Genomic DNA, 17,719 nt, shown 5'->3' on the forward strand with positions numbered 1-17,719 from the left:
CTCAGCCATCTTCTTGAAATATTTTTCTTTTCTTTTTTAGTTCTCTGTCTCATGCTTTCCTGGTCTCTTCAACTTCAATTTTTACATATAAACTGGGACAGGACACTTGTACAAATATAACGAACATAAGTTTGCTACAAAAAATTATTTTCTCTCTCTGAGGGGGAGCGCTCTTTCTCTGTTTAGTATGAGACCACAAGCAGGCAGGTTTCACTGCTTCCCGAGTCCCATCTGCTGTGGGGAAAATGTTAACAGGGCTATATTTTCAGGGCAATGGCTTCTTAGGGGAATGGGTCAGGGGTCTTCCTGTAGCTGTGCCAACACGAACGGCATCTCCTCTGTGTGGTCACAGGGGAAGCAGGGTATTCTCTCTGCTCCAGGGCTCTCCTGCTTTTCAGGTAAAGATCTTCTTTAGAATAAATAAATGAAAATATACGTACATACATACATACGTAGCTATAACATTTGTTGTCAGTGGGTTTTAATTTCTCAGGTCTTTGAGCTGTGCCCCCCCCAAAAAAAAAAAAAGGACGCTGTTTAACCTCTAAGCGTTGTATTTAATACTAGGTTTACTCTATGTTATTTTGTAGATTTGAAGAAATTTAGATATAGGGCTTTTCCCCTGTATATTTCACCATTAGCTAAAACTGAACATTTCCACAACATAGTTGCTCAGCTTCCCCTCTGCCTTCTAAACAGGCTACCTTTCCCCCCTGTAGCATCACCATGTCCACAGACCACCAAGCCAGGTGTCCTAGACGTTTCTCTCTTGTCTTTCATCATGGTTTAGTAGAATGGGTGCCACGTGGAGTCAGGTATTCTGCATTCTTGAGCTGACTGTGCTCAAGTGATCTGAACTTTATCATTTTTACGAACCCATGAATAGTCTTTATTTTTCCTACCCCCTAAGCATCCTCAGCCTTTTGTGTTTTCATATGACTATGCTTCTAGGGGAGGGTCTGTCCTCATATGGCATCTGCCACAGAAATCGTCCTCTTCCCTCCTCCTTGCACACACCCTCTGGGGACATTTCTTGACTGGAGGCTATGACACCCTCTGGCTTCTTTCCCAGATCATCACTAGGGCAGGCTCATAACTCACTGATCTTTACAGCTCCTAAAGAAAAGGAGGCGAGGGACTTCCCTGGCGGTCCAGTGGTTAGGACTCTGAGCTTCCACTGCAGGGAGCACGGGTTTGATCCCTGGCTGGAGAACTAAGATCCCGCATGCCACATGGCCAAGAAAAAAAAAAAGGAAAAGGAGGCAAATTTTTACTTCACAGGGCCATTATGCTGCAGGTATGGGTCTCCTGATAGAATGTGGAGTCAGAAGCAGGCAAGCATGCAGTATTCTCCCCTTTATAAATGTCTCTCTTAATATATGCATATATAATGGTGTCACACCTTTTCTCTTAAGAATGTAAAAACTGCAGAGTTTCTTAGTTTGTCTTTTTAGGGACAATTCCTTGCAGTTTGTTATCTGTCGTTTATAGTATCTCTGCCTGCAAGAGATGAAACATGCTATAGCTACTTGGTCAATGGCAAAAGCTGGTTTTGATAAGTGAAGTTGCAGCAATGGAGGTGTTTTCAGAAACTTTACCAGAGTTCTTCTTTTTTAATAAGTGATTATAGTCAACCCTTTAAATGCCAAAGGACTTGAAAATAGTTCAGGCAAGTATTTATAATGCCCAGCATTCTGTTTACTATGTAGCTGTACCACTGGGGTACATATATATTTTTTAATTAATTTTTTTTTTAACTACAGGAGCTCTTACCAAAGTAAAGGAGAGTAGGCGACACGTGGAAGAAGGGAAGATGGAGGTCCAAAAGGCTGATGGCATTCAGGATCGCTGTAACACTATTTCTTTTGCCACTTTGGCAGAAATTCACCACTTCCATCAAATTCGAGTAAGAGACTTTAAATCACAGATGCAGCATTTCTTACAACAACAAATAATATTTTTCCAAAAAGTGACGCAGAAGTTGGAAGAGGCTCTTCACAAATATGATAGTGTTTAATGACTGGAGGTTGGATTATGGACTTTTTTTTCAGTTCAAGGATAATTTCTACAGCAGAATAAAAACTGCTATCAAAGAGCTATTGCCAACTATCAGCAGTGGTACAAGGATGGTTTTGTGTTCAACTGAAACTCGGCTGAATATATAATTATGTAGGAAAGAAGCAGTTAATATGGTTATATAATAGAAACAGTACCACACATTGTAACTAAATTATACTATGTATGCCTACACTACCATTGTAACTTTGGGAATAATGATTATACTATTTGCCTTATTGCTTTTTGAAGTATGGGTATTTTAGTGCATACTTTGTAGACCTCAAAACCCATGAAGGGTCTCAAAGAAGCTGGCTGGATAAAAGCCTGCTGTGGATGCCTTTGTACTCTCACAGATTGGGATTACCTAAATTCAACTTATTCTCTGTTTACAAACTCCAACTAGAGCAGCTATGCGACTTTGTGCCTTTAGACTCTTGGTTTTTTCATTTCTCCACCCCCCCCCCACCCCCTTTTTAAAGTAACCACAACTTTTCTGACCGAAAGAGTGAAAGGCCAGTGCACATCATGACAAACTGCTGGGAACCTCCTGTTGATGCTGGGGGCGGGGTGGGAGGATCAGCTGTCATCAGTTTGCCCAGCAAGTTCTGTCTCCTGATGCACGCTGGTGAGCACAGTGGAGGGACACGCATGCTCATCTTTGGATGTGGTGTCTGTTAGGGAAGAAAACGGTGCCACTCTGTTCCCTTAGATGCTACAGTAGCATAGCCTCTTCACTCAAGTGTCCTGGAAACTTGGTGTGGAGATTTCATCGAACATGTCTTATAACCCAGAGAAGGAGTCTAATCAATTGGAGACACGAGCACAGAATCAGTGACAACACACACTCGGTTTTAATTCTTAGGAGGGTTTTCTTTTCTTTTCTTTTTTTTTTTAGCTTGAAGATTTTCTTTTAACATTCAGTGTGATTTTTGTTTTGTTTTGTTTTGTTTTGTTACTGGATCTACACTGTTAACTGATGGAGACTCCACTGTGATTCACTCGTTTACTTAATCAAAAACTTTTCAGGGATGTCTGTAAAATTCAGTGTTATACGTGATGAAAAGTAGTGTTGGTTGATCTAAGGAGGGACCAGAAATAATTTCTACTATTCCAAATGCTGACGGAAAAAAGTAATTGTTTTTGTTTCTGTTTTTAAGTATTGATAAGCCCCCAGGACATTTAACCTTAAAAATTACTTTAAGTATATTCTTTTATTATTATAAGGGAAATACAATGGCTGATAAATACCAAAAAGATTCAAAAGCAGCTTAATTTAAAAAGCACAAAGAGATTCTGGTTAGAAATGCCAAAATCTCAATGTTTTTATAGTTGCTGAGCTCAGTAATGTGATTCTTGAGTTTACAGATTTAAAAACTGTCACTGAAAGGTTAAAGTATCTACTGTTTTTAATGAAGTCAAACTTATGCTGCCTCAGAAATCCCTGGGTATTAAAATGGTAACATAGAAGTAAAGAGGTCAGTTTGAAATGCTGGTGAGTCACATTGATTAAAGAAAAGGGTCAATTTGCAGATAGTCATACAAAGAGAAGGTTATTGAAATGATTTTTCAACAGCACATTTACTCTAAAAAGTAATCTCACATGGGTTGAATTTTTAAGATCAGAGTATCATAATTTTGATCAAAATTTTATACCTTAGGTAACTTAGAGCCAGATTTAACATCATGTGGCTTTGTCTCTACTACCAACATGTGGAACTGTAACCAAATATATTGTTCTTTAAAAAATAACTTTCTCTTGTTGGTTGCAAAATACAGTTCTATAAACAAAACCCATATATATATATATGTGTGTGTATATATATATATGTGTGTGCGTATGTATATATATATATATGTGTGTATATATATATATATATATATAAATATTAATTTTATTGCAGAAGTTTGGAGATTATAATGATAGCATTTAATTTAAGTTTGAGTCTGTATTGGACAAATAAGCACTATGCTTTTCAAATGATTGGAAAATCAGTTTTACTTGCCTCCTTTTTTGGCAGTGGTTTGATTTTTTTTGTTTGTTTAAGTAAAAATCACTAAACTTTGCAATGGTAGCATTGAAATTATCTGAGGTGTCTTGTATGAATTGTGCTTTGGCCAGGGTGGACATAGCTTAAATTATAAAAACTAAAGATTAAAGAAAAAGGAAGTATAAGTTCATGCTGCCTATTTAGAAGAGAACTTTCATTCTTCATAACTATGTAACATTATAATGCCACTGATTCATAAGGGGTTTAAATTAATTCTGTGGGGTAGGACACCGGAATTATTAGTGTTCATTTTCATCTAAGATCTTTATATCTCTAACGTTCTTGGTCCTATTGAAACATTTCAGTATACAAAAATACTGCAATGTTAATACCCAAGAGAAAAGCCATCATAATGTGTATGCTGGTCATTATGATCAGTGTGGTACAATTTTTTAAAATAAACTATCATGCCCTTCATGCCATTATTTGTCTTTATTTCTATAATTTATACTTCAGATATATGATGTATTTAGAACAGGAGGGCATGCACTTGAGCTTGGCTTTGCTATTTTAATTAGAGACAGAGTCGTTTATATGCTGTAAGTATAATGCAGCGAGACTGGTTCTACAGCCATGCATTGGAACCCTGTTTCCCTTCTAGGCTTTTGTATCTGAAGGTACAGTTTAAATCTGGAATAAGGGAACACATTTGAAAATGAAACGGAAACTCAGTGCTCCTTGGCTTGAATAGAGTCATAATTGGGATTTTCTTAGGCTTCACTGATACAGTTGTCTTAGATTTATTCATAACAATACAGAAGATTCTTAAATGCCGATTTTTAATTGTCTTGAATTTTGCTGCTGTTCTCATCATTAAGGACTTGAAAAAATGTTTTAGTCTCTCAAGTCAAGCATGCAAAGTTTATTGTATAAACTTTTAAATGTCATTCTTTCCTAAGTTCATTTTTTCTATTCATTTACTAAGCCATTTTTTCCATTTATGCCTTTATTTCCTCAGAATCGAATACCATGTCTGATACTTTTAAATCCATAAGCATTATCCAATTTTCTCATTTCCAACCTTATCTTTGGCTAACAGAATAAGTAAAACAGGATACTATTTATTTACAGGCTAAAAATGTTGAATATTGTTTTTTTCCTTCAAAATATTATGATTAGTGCAGATCAGCCATGTTTATCTTTTAAAAATAAACAAAGGTTGCTTTATTTCTCAGCTTCAATGGAATATTATAATTATTTTTTCTCCAGTAGTCAAGGAGGCATTTATTTAATGTGAAAGACTTAAACAGAAAGATAGAAGAGTGAGTTCACTGTCTTGCTTCCATCTGCAGTTGCCATATAAGTTATTCATGAAATTCTGTAGTAAATTTGATTAATTTAAATCCATAAGCCATTTGGGTGGTCCCACTGAGTATCTGCTTATGTTAGTAACTTCAGTAACTGTTAAGCTTATAGCAATAAATTGTGAGTGAGATGTTTTGAAATAATAGCTGTCAATGAGTCCGGCACCTGATGCATAGTAGGTACTTAAGGAGAGCACTTCACACACTGTCCCTGTTGGAAACTGACGCTGTTGGCTGCCAGCTCAAACCAGCCTGATCCAAAATGTAAAGGGTCACGGGTGGGTACCGGAACCTGGCGAACCCCACATGGGGCCAAAAGTCCCATCTTTGGGGACTAAGAACTAAGAACTAAGAGCAAGAACTAAGCTTGCCCTCTATGTGGGGCTTTTTAATTTGTCAATTTCTTTTCCTTATGGGTCTATTTTATTTTTTTCCTGTGGCTAGGCCTTCTCAGCACCTTCTAATACATCTAAAACGGCCAAGCCATCTTGCAGTTCATAAGTTTCCTTGGGCCAGTGGTGTACATCTGACCCAAGCTGGACAAATCAGCTGTGGCCTGGGATTAGGGGGTGGGGCATGAGAAGGAGAGGTTCTCTTAGAGGGTGTTTGAGGGAAGAAAGGAAACCACAGGAGCTCATGTCAAGTCAAAGGTTTAATTCCACTTGGTCAGGGTCAGAATCAGCCATGACAAGTTCCCCTTGGTCACAGGTAGAAGCAACCAACAATTCTCCACGTGGTAGGCTCTGGTGAGTCTGAGGTGGGTGGAGTAGACTTCTAGGCAGAGTACAGAAGGGCGCTATGCTAGGGGTCTGGGGGCAGGAACATGGAAAAACCCAGCTGAGGATTCACTTCTATCCCAGGCCTCTGAGTTGGTGGGCAGTTAATCTAGGATTGGATCATAGCTAAAGCCTTTCTAGGGATCATGAGTTCGTCCTACTTGGTCCTGACCCTAGGATGTCCCAATCCCATCATTCCTATGGCAGAGATGGAGCTTCCAAAAGTGGCCTGTTTTATTAAAGGCAGTTCAACTTCCTTGGGTGAAAAGGGACTTAGAAACACACAAGGTGTGTGTATGGTATTCCTTTGCTGTGGGTCCCATCAGCCTAGCTGGAAATGATTTGTAAGTTTGAAATGGTCAGATGCATCAGATCTTATTTTTCTAGTGGTTTAAATTTTCAGTCACTCGAGGAAATGGCTTTCAGGACTTAACTAACTGCTGAGTTGCTGGACTTCTCTGTGAGCATAGTGGGGAAGCTGACCCAGCATATCAGTGAGAAAGGCAACACATTGGAGCCAGGGGTCATATTCTAGCTTGTCTACTCCCTGAATGACCTCAGGCAACTCACCAACCCATCTCTGAGCCTCAGTTTCCTCGTTTGTATGATAAGCCGACTTAGATTTTTATTAGAGAGTATTAGATGAACTAGTATGTACAGTCCTTAACTATTTGGCAGTACTCCCTCTCTAAATAACCATAGGAAGTGATAAAAATTCCAGAAGTAGGTACTTAATAAATGATAGCAATGTTCCCAAACGTTGTGTGATCTTGAGCTAGTCACTTAATCTCTCTGAGCCAGTTTTCTATCCGTGGTGGGATAGAGTATCCGCTTCTCAGAAGTACTGCAAGAATTGAATGACATATGAAACGCCCTGAGCCCAATGCATGGCAAGAGTAAGAACAATAAAGATCCCCTGTGATTACGTGAGAAGGGATGAGATGAAGGGTTTAAATAATAAGAACTTCACATCAGCCGTAAGGAATCCACAGTCCGGTCCCCGTCAGGCGGGAGTTCCCACTGTCAGCCATGGCGCTCTCACCTTGGCACCTGTCTTGGCCAGCTCTCCCCATCCAGCCCAGCCTCAGGTCCAAACACCCCTCCTGGTTCCAGAACCCTAGCACAGCATCCTTGCATATTCTGACTAGAAGCCCAATTCACTACTGCTCAGACTCACCAAGTTTCTCCTGCTGGGGTGGGCAGGGGCTCAGCTCTCCAGAGATCAGCCCTTTTCCATAAGGCTCCCCACTTGCTCTTAAAGAGTTTAAATACCAGTATGTTCAGGAAGTTGTTCTCTACCAGAATATCTGAAGACAGCTTGGAATTCTGTTTTTGCTTACCAAATTAATAATGATTTTATTGACATCTGCTGTCCTGTATTTGAACAAAAATACCTATGGGGAAAGCGAAACCTGTAATCCTGGGGAAAAAGGCAGTTTTCTTAACGTGGTGCTTTTTAATAGCTCCTATTCTAGAATCCATGGGAAGAAAATTTGACTTTTTAGGTACCCATGCTGACAGGTGATCCCATGATAAATTGCACAGTTATCTAAAGGATTAAAAACTGTAGGTGTCAATCATCTAAAAAAAACCCAAAGATCTTCAGATACCAATATAGAATTTTCCCAAGAAAAATTACATGACAAAAAGAAAAGGGCAGAACAATATTTTATATGCTGCCCTTTGAATAAAAGAGAAAACAATTATGTTTGCTTATATATGCCTGGATTATTTCTAAAAGTAGAGACGAACAATTGGTAATAAGGTAACATTGTTTGCTTTGGGTTCTGAGAACTGGGCAGCAGGGGATAGGGGTGGGAGGGAGATTTTTATTTACATGCCTTTGCATATGTTTGAATTTGAATGATTGAATGTATTTTTTGTTTTAAAAATAAAAATAACTAAGGATAAATTTTAAAATTGACAGAGGGACTAGCCAAAAAAAAAAAAAAGATATACAAAGGAGGATAGAGCCATATAGCTCTGTGCCAACGCCTCTTGAGACCCGGAAGCAGGTTGTCCCAACGTAGAAGGAACAATCTCGTGTGAAGAGTGGCCTCACAGTAGTGAGCAAATCAATCTTCACTGTGTTATTCCTTGTTGAAATCCAACAGCATTATTAGGAAGTGCACTGTTACCAGAATGGGTAAAGTAGACTGTCGAGAAACGTATGACCAAACCACAGTCTTGTTTTCTGTGGTGCAGGTTACTCTTTTGTCTTCCTCCCTGCCCTGTGAAACCTTCCACAGTGCTCTAATCCCTGTGTCTGGTCCCTTCTCTGCACCCGTCACTTCTGTGATGACATTTAGCAACTAAGCATGCATGGATCCTGGGCTGAGATGGATTTCTTTTTCCTACCACTTAGATTTCAAGTGTGTATTCTGCTCTAGCTATGGTACTATAACTGGCCATTACGTATATTATTTTATCTACAGAACTCACTTACAAAACCATTTTACAAACAAGGAAACTGAGGCTTCCAGACATTCCGTGATGGTCGCAACAGCCAGCAAGAGGCAGAGTTGGGATTTGAACCCAGGTCAACTGACCCCACAGCTCGGGTTACTCCTATTTGAGAACAGAGGCGCAAGTGCTTGAGCCGAGGAGGAGGTGGCGGTGATATTCCCCCCGAGGACCAGCCCTGTCCCCTGTCCTCACCGCCCCGGGACCCGGCAGTGATCGAGGCCTGGGCAGTAAGTGCATTAGGACTGTGCTTGGAGAACAGAGGACCTCTGGGACTCTCCAGGTTTGTGAATCACACTAAATTGCATCTTATGAAAGAAAGGAAATGACAAAACTCTGCGTTCGCACCACCAGCACAAGCGGTGGGCCTTCTTGTGAGGGCTGTTTTCCACAAAGACAGACCTGTGTTCTGGTTCCAGAAGAACAGAGGTGTCGGCTGCAGGAGGACCGGCTCTGCTCAGCCGCGGGCCTGCTTCCGCGCAGCCCGCCCAATTCGGATCAGCACCTTGGCAGCAGGACCCACGGTCGCACGTCACTCCCTACCCAGCCCTTTGTGATCAGCCATCGTTTTGACTGTCAAATCCACATATGCCAGGTTGCGGCTGTGTGTTCTCCCTACACACAACTGGCAGAGTTTGAAAGGCACAAGCTGAGCTCCAGGAATCAAGAGGAAAGCTGGCCTCCGAGTGGGTGGCCAAGGGAGGTCTCACAGGTCAAGACCAGGAACTCACCATCATGGAAGCTGTTGGGAGTCTGAAGCCCTAAATAAGATGAAAAAGTCACCAGTTGCCATGCTGGTTCTTTCACTCCTTCAATACGAAAACTTTGAATGGAACCGGACCACATGCCTTCTGACCAGCGCGTCCTCTCTCCTTTACTCTGTGGGAAACCAAATCATCATCAAAAGGTTGCTGTGAAAACGGTAGTTACCCCAACATCAACACACCTTTGAGTCGCTTACCTTCGAAAACTTGATGAAGCCATTGGTACAGTAGAGATATCCTGGATGCTTATTCATTTGTTTGAACAAATACTTACTGAATGCCTATTTTCCAGGCGTTGTTCTAGGCACTGGGAATACAGCAGTTAACAAAAACCAACCAAAATCCCTGCTCTCATGAATTTACATTCTAGTGGGGGAGACATAATAATCAAATGTATTAGTGAAATATAGGCTATTTAGATGATTATAAGTGGCATGGAGAAAAATAAAGTGGGGTGGGGAATGAGTAGTGAGAGGTGGGAGAATTTGTTATTTTAAATATGGTTGGTCAGGACAGGCCTCCCAACCTGAAGTAAAGACCTGAAGGACTTGAGAGCCCTGTGGATACGCAGGGGAAGAACATTCCAGAGCATCAACAGCAAGTGCAAAGGCCCCGAGGCCAGGGCACAACCAGCGTGTTTGAAGCACAGCAGGAAGGCAGTGTGGGATGGGAGTGGGAAGGCAGGGGAGGGGTAGAGGTGGTGCAGGGCTGAGTAGGAGGAGAAGAAGCCCAGAGGTGGGACTCCAGGTCATAGAAGGCTACAGGCTGTTGGGAGGACTTTGGCTTTTACTCTGAGTGAGATGGGAGCCAATGAAGGGTTTGAGGGGAAAAGAGCACGATCCGCCTCATGTTTCGACAGGGTAACTTAGCTGCGCGCTGGGGCCAGCAAAGGCAGAAGCAGAGAGGCCAGTTAGGAGGCTTTGTGATAATCCAGACAGTGGGGGCCACACTAAAATGGAGGCAGCGGAGGCTGAGGACAGTTGGGTTGAGTCCCCTGACCAGGGCGCCATGTCCCCAGTACGGAGCTTAGCAAGCCCAGGAACAGTGCCTTCCTTGTTTCCTGTGCCCCCATATGGCTGATGACCACCCCTTCTGACTAGATAACTGCTTACTCTATAATGTCACCGTCTGTCTTGCTCTGATTTCAGGACCATTCATTCTCCTTAGCATGGCTCTTCTATTAAGCATTGATTTTGTAACTCAGCTCTCAGAGAACGCTCTTATTTAAGTCCCTAGGGGCCCCTCCATCACTGTCCCCAGGTATAAGAGCCTGACTAGAGGTCTGACACAGAAAATTGACTTCCATGTTTCTGGGTGCGTGCATCTGTATTACAGCAGTAGATTGGCTATCCTGGTCGCGGCCTGAGAATCTTGTCTCTCTCTTGGTACGGTGATGTCTACCTGGTCACCATGATGGTTACCTCTGACCAGTGCTGGTGTCTCCAACATAGGGGTTGAGGACCCAGCGCTTGCCTCTCCATCCACCCTGGGGACCTCCTAACTGCCTGGTCAGGATGCTGTCACGTGATACTTGCAAACTGAATTGACAAACTTTAACAGACTGTTCACAATTCTTTTGGATTCCTTCCCACTATGCAACTTATGTGCAAACACTAGATGCATTGCTCTTCATGGTTGGGCCTGCACCATGCTCTGTGCTCTGCCCGCTGGGTGCCCAGGGTGCCCCTGCAGTACCACTGTCTGTCCTTGGTGAGCCTTTTTACTGAAGCTTCCTTTGGCTCCCTTTTGTTCCTTTGTCTTTTGTTTTCGTTTTTTACTATTGTTTGTCTTTTAATAAATATCTGTAAATGAGTTGATAAAACTTTAAGGGATTCCTGTCTCAGTCTCTCCTACTTTCATTTACGGTATTTTTTGACCCTGGTTTTACATTATCATCACTTGAGGAACTTTAAAAAGTGTTAAGATGCCTGGACCCCACTCTAGACCAAATGAATCAGAATCTAGAAAGTGGGGCACAGGCTTCAGCCTGTTTTAAAAGCTTTGGGCATCAACTTGGCTTTCTTTCTTCCAGTCAACATAAACAGGGCCTGGCACCGGCAGGCTGTTGCAGCTTCTCATTCACCAAGGCACTCAAAGTTTCCCTCTACATGAGGTCTTACAGAGTCATAACCAGGGAAGGGATTGAGAGAAGAAAACGTTCATTATATAAATTCAAATCTCTGTTCCAGTCCCAGAACACATGCTCTGTCCTGAACTTGGAATGAATACGTAATTTTATTTCATTGTATTTTGTATGTGTTAAAAGGAACGATCTGTTAAATATAAATCATTAAAATATACCACAAAATGGTTTTCCTTCTTTTTTAAAAAAATTTTTATTTATTATTTATTTTTTGCTGTGTTGGGTCTTCGTTTCTGTGCGAGGGCTTTCTCCAGTTGCGGCAAGCGGGGGCCACTCTTCATCGCGGTGCGCTGGCCCCTCACTGTCGCGGCCTCTCGTTGCGGAGCACAGGCTCCAGACGCGCAGGCTCAGTAGCTGTGGCCCACGGGCCCAGCCGCTCCGCGGCATGTGGGATCTTACCGGACCAGGGCTCGAACCCGTGTTCCCTGCGTTGGCAGGCAGATTCTCAACCACTGTGCCACCAGGGAAGCCCCTTTTTTAACGCATCAGGGCTTTAAAGAACCAGAAGTGGCTCCAGCCTACCTGGGACCGAGGGGCTTCGGCCTGGAGGGAGGAGTACAGGGCAGGGACTTCCAGGAACCAGGTCTTCCTTTTCTGGCCCTGAGACTCTGATCCCTTCATTCTCTCCTGAAAGGAAGATGTTATGGTTCTATTATGAAGGTGGGGAAACTGAGGTTCAGGGAATGTAAAACTAATTATGTAAAAGTCCTTGTGTAGGGTTTTAAAGTTTTCTGGTTTTTTCAGATGCTACCTCACCCACACACCCACATTGGACATCATACCAACTAGCCTTGTGTAAGCTGTTTCCTCCCCTGGGACGGCCTTCCAAGTCTTCTTTGTCTGGCTGAATCCCGCTCCTCCTCTGAGACTGGGTTCAGGCATTTCCTCCTGGCAGCTGTCCTGTCCCACCTTCCCACCCTGACTTCCTGCATGAGAAGCTCCCTGTGCGAGGTACCCATGCTTTCCTCTGCTTTGCCATGTCTTGCACTTGGTATACTTCTCTTGCTTCTTCCTTCTCTAGTCAGTGAGCTTCTTTTCTCTATATTTTCCAATGTTTAGCACAGTGCTTGGCATATTTACAGGTTGATGGTGAGAAGGAAATAAGACTGGGTGACCCCAAAGTACTATAATCTCAGTGTTGTGTTCTATTTGCTATGCATGTATAATTTATTGACTGGAATCTCTTTGCTATATTTTCCCTCCCTTCTATTTTAAACTGATTGGCAAGCCCTCACGAAAGCAGAAAGAGAGGTTATCTCCCACAGCTCTCTCTTTGATGAAAGCCTAAAATCTTCAACATCCGTGGTAATGATGCAATATTTTGTCAGGCTTTTATTAATGGGTGTTTAGGTTGTTTACAATTTTGGGGGGGGTAGTCACAAATGATGCTGCAGTGAGCTTCTTTAGTCATTGCATTAGTTTCCTATTGTTGCTGTAACAAATTATCACAAACTTGGTGGCTTGAAACATAAATATATTACCTTACAGTTCTGGAGATCAGAAACCCAAAACAGATTTCATTGAGCTAAAATTAAGGTATCAGCAGGGCTGCATTTTTCTATGGAGACTCTAGGGGAGAATCCTTTTTCTTGCCTTTTCCAGCTTCTAAAAGTTGCTTCCTTCCTTGGCTCCTGGCTCCCTTCCGTCTTCAAAACCAGCAAATGTTGATTGAGTCTTTCCCACACCAGCATCGAATCACTCCTACACTGAATCTGCTGCTGCCACTCATCCACATTTAAATGACCTTTGGGATTTCATTGGGCCCGTCTGGTATCATCCAGGAGCATCTTATATTAAGGTCAGCTGATTAGCAACCTTCATTCCATGTGCAGCCTTTATCACCTCCTGCCATGAACATGAGATATTCACAGGTACTCAGGTTCTGGGGATTAAATTGTAGGCATCTTTGGGTGACCATTGTTTACCTTACTACAGCTACATATCTTTGAACATTTGTATGACTGTCTTTGTGGAATAAATTAACTAGAAATGAACTTGCAGGGCTGGGGGGAGCAGGGTGGGGGGAGAATGCACAAAAATTTTTAATTGCCCTCTTAAAGGTTTAGATTTCCCCTAGCATGCCCCTATTTCCCTCATCCTAACCAGTCCCGAATTTTTTTTTTTTTTTTTTGGCTGTGCCATGTGGCTTGTGGAATCTTAGTTCCCCAACCAGGGATTGAACCTGGGCTCTTGGTAGTGAAAGCCTGGAGTCCTAACCACTAGACTGCCAGGGAATTCCCAAAGCCTGAATATTTTAATGTTTTAAATATTTGCCAATCCTACTGTTAAAAATCAGTTAGTACTCCAGAATTTGAAAACTGAGCAAATCTGGCATGTGCATTGACATTAAGAAGCTGATGGGGACTTCCCTGGTGGCGCAGTGGTTAAGAATCTGCCTGCCAATGCAGGGGACGCGGGTTCGAGCCCTGGTCCAGGAAGATCCCACATGCCACGGAGCAACAAAGCCTGTGCGCCACAACTATTGAGCCTGCACTCTAGAGCTCGTGAGCCACAAGTACTGAGACCGTATGCCACAACTACTGAAGCACGTGCACCTAGAGCCCGTGCTCTGCAACAAGAGAAGCCACTGCAGTGAGAAGCCTGTGCACTGCAATGAACAGTAGCCCCCGCTCGCCGCAACTAGAGAAAGCCCGTGCGCAGCAACGAAGACCCAACACAGCCAAAAAATTTTAAAAAATTTTTTAAATGAAAAGAGGCTGATGGGACACAAAAGTGTTTGTGATCCAAAAGTTGATTGAGTTTGCATTTCAAAGGACTAAGGCAAGTGTTTTTCATCTACTTCATCTTTGAAACTGTGTTTTGCTTAGGTTAATATTTAAATAATTTTGCATTCTCTAAGTACCATCAGTCAATGAGTAAAGATGTGGCACAGAATCAATGGGAAGGAAATACCCTATGATGGACATTTTCTTGCTAGTAATTCATAAAATAGGATCTGAAGCCATTGGTTTATTAATTTATTAATTAGTCCATTAGTATTTAATATACTCTTAATGCATGCCAGGTACTACCTGACTTCCAAGAATTTCCAAAACAGTATAAAGGATAAGACACAAGTGCCAGTACATGGTAGGCGATTTGAGAATCGACTGTACTTGTGTAAAATTCATCAATTGCAATTTATATGATTTAACATTATAATAGATCACCTTTATTTTGGAAAACTTTATGATTTTACCTAAATAGTTATATATTCAGGCAATATATCAATATAACATACAGTTGCCAAAACTTTTGTTTCTTAAAAATTTGTTGTCTCAAAAAATAATCTAAAAAATTGATTTTCTGATATAAGCCAGTCACAGAAAGACAAATTCCACTTATAGGAGTTACCTAGAGTAGTCAGATTCATAGAGACAGAAAGTAGAATGGTGGTTGCTGGGCTGGGGAGAGGGGGAAATGGGACTTGTTTAATGGTTATAGAGTTTCAGTTTTGCTAGATGAATAGAGTTCTGGAGAACAGCTGTAGAACAGGGGAAGGTACTAAATACTACTAAACTGTACACTCAAAAATTACTGAGACAGTACATTTTATGTTGTGTGTGTTTTACCACCATTTAAAAAAATCTAAAAAACTGGTTATCTACTAAGCAGTCATAAGAGAAAGTTACTGCAAACATTTATTGAGTGCTAACTCCGTTGGGCACTTCCATGCATCACCTTGTTTAATCCTCCCAACAACCCTCTGTGGTAGGTATTAATTGATCTATTTTGTAGGTGAAAAGACTAAGTAACTTGCCCAAAGTCACACAAACTGGGATTTGAGCCAGATTTATCTTTCTCCTGCGCCCTCATGCCCAATAATTAAAGATGCGTGAGTGAGATGAAAGTGTTTTGCACTGTGAACACCATCTCAAATATTCTCTAAGGTAGACATGCCCATATTAAAAGTGACACAAGGACACAATTACTTAACTGGAATATAAAATTCCTAGAAACATTCACTGGCTTCCCCAGCTGAGGTTTATCTTACTAAACAATTAGGATTTTAATTCCCTTCCTTTCTTCCCTCCTTCCCTCTGTTCATTCTTTTTTTCTTTCAATATTAATGTCTACATCACGGTCACACGGAGCAGTACAACCTATGTTGAGGTAACTTATCATTAAAGCTGCCCCTGCCCGTACCATTCTTTCATTCAGAGAGGGCTGGGAAAGATCTGTAAGGGACAAAGGGCTTGCCCTGCCCATTCCTCCTCTAATGTGGGCCCTGGATGATGTCACATAAAAAGTCATTTCCTGCTTGGTCCTTATCTCTAATGCTGACTAAATTATTAGCCTTACTTCCTTTACTTGTGTGTAATGGAATTTAGGAATAAAAGTAAAATCACTTCCTATTGGAGTTTATACTTAGGCCCCTTAAAGTTCATGTACTTGGACGCTTTTTTTTGTCTCTGGGGACCATGAGATTGTTTGATGTAGAAAAAGAACAAGCCATTAAACATGTCATGCTGAAATTCAGTGAGAATCGTGGATTACTTACTCATGTTCTAGTGAATGTCTTTCGGACCCACAAACTTGCTGAAGATTGGGAAGGAGTAAAACCTGACTCATACAGCCATGGAGGTTTTAAAATTAATTAAAAAGGATGGCTGTCGTTATAAGCTAAAGCACCCCATGTGGCTCTGAGACAGGCTGGGACCTGGGCCCCTTTGCTGCAGGGCCGCAATACTTGCACATGGACACACCTCTCCTCGGGCAACAAAATACAAAGAAACTGTATGGGACTAAAAATAACTGCATGCATGTGCAGTTAGGGCAAATTCTGGACAAAAGATACAAAAGACCAAAAAACCCAACTGCCACTTTTGAAGCAAAAACAGGGTGCTGGGAGCAAAAGCAGGGTACTGCGCATGCCCCCGGCACTCAACACCACCAGAGGGGTGGGCAAAACACCTAAGTCACCCCTCCGGCCTGACCCCTGGACACACCTCTACCCTCACCCATGTAAGGAACAAGCTTGCCGCCTCTCAGGGAGCGAGCAAGCAAGCAAGGGAAACTGTTGTTTGTTCTTGTTCCTCCCTGCGGTAGCAGGGGCCCCAGTAAAGCCTTGCCTGAATTTCTTGTCTGGCCTCTAGTTAATTTCTATTGATTGCGGAAGGCCAAGAACCCTGGTCGGTATCAGCTCTTTGATGGTGTCCTGTGCAGCCTGCGGCAATGAAAAGAGCTCTGGACTTAACATTCTCATTTTGGCAAGAGAATCTGGAGCTGCCTATCCCAAAGGGAGGCCGTGGCACCGAGTGACAAATCTCTACATGAGGCCTTCCCTGGTGGTGCAGTGGTTAAGAATCTGCCTGCCAATGCAGGGGACACGGGTTCGAGCCCTGGTCTGGGAAGATCCCACATGCCGCGGAGCAACAAGGACCGTGAGCCACAACTACTGAGCCTGCGCGTCTGGAGCCTGTGCTCCGCAACGGGAGAGGCCGCGACAGTGAGAGGCCCGCGCACCGCGATGAAGAGCGGCCCCCACTCGCCGCAACTAGAGAAAGCCCTCGCACAGAAACGAAGACCCAACACAGCCAAAAATAAATAAATTAATTAATTAAAAAAAAAATCTCTATGCGAAAGTGTAAACCATCAAGCATATTCCTTCAGGGTCCCTGTCCCATAAGGAGGGATAGTGGTGCCCGAATTTGTGTTCTTCATTAGGAGACCGGGCTGGTTATTGAGTAGCAACTACCAAGAGGGTGGCCTCTAAGAAGTTTACACTTAATCAGTTATAAATGTCCATATTTAGATGGCTCTATGATCAAGCGTCAAACTAGTAAATCAACCTTCACTGAAAACCGATCATCTCCTTTACCCCCTTTGATTATCAGAAATTTTCTCTTTGTCCCCCAAAACTTATTCATTCATTGTCAAATGCTGAAATAGGGTGCTTTTAATGCAACAAATAGAGAGTGACATTTGTTGGATAGAATTAATGGCCTTGAGAATGAAAATACTCAGGGTCTTCTGACTCTTAGCTTTTAAATAGACCTTGTGTGTCTTTATTATTCCCCTTATCAACAGGAAGCAGATATACAAAGGACAGAACCTGATACAAGGCAACAAGTTTTAAAATTTATATTTTTTTTCATCAGACCATGATTATTTGGGGAAGCTTAACATCCAGCTTGGATTTTTCTGAAGTGAGGTTTTTGTT

At 42.1% G+C, this 17,719-nt stretch overlaps 1 protein-coding gene across 2 annotated transcripts in view; it reads left to right on the top strand.

Annotated features, from left to right (window-relative positions):
• SNX18 (sorting nexin 18) overlaps positions 1-17,719 on the top strand; it is a 77,261-nt gene that overhangs the window by 22,939 nt on the left and 36,603 nt on the right. The window contains exon 2 of one of the 2 annotated variants that reach the window (XM_028162164.2): positions 1,764-4,523. The exons of the other annotated variant lie outside the window; for it this stretch is intronic. Within the exon in view, the coding sequence (XP_028017965.2) occupies positions 1,764-2,017 (254 nt within the window). The 3' untranslated portion in view covers positions 2,018-4,523. Of the gene's footprint in view, positions 1-1,763; positions 4,524-17,719 lie in introns of those variants that run through there. 2 annotated transcript variants of the gene reach the window in all.

Source organism: Balaenoptera acutorostrata, chromosome 2 (assembly GCF_949987535.1).
Source record: "Balaenoptera acutorostrata chromosome 2, mBalAcu1.1, whole genome shotgun sequence".
NCBI lineage: Eukaryota > Metazoa > Chordata > Mammalia > Artiodactyla > Balaenopteridae > Balaenoptera > Balaenoptera acutorostrata.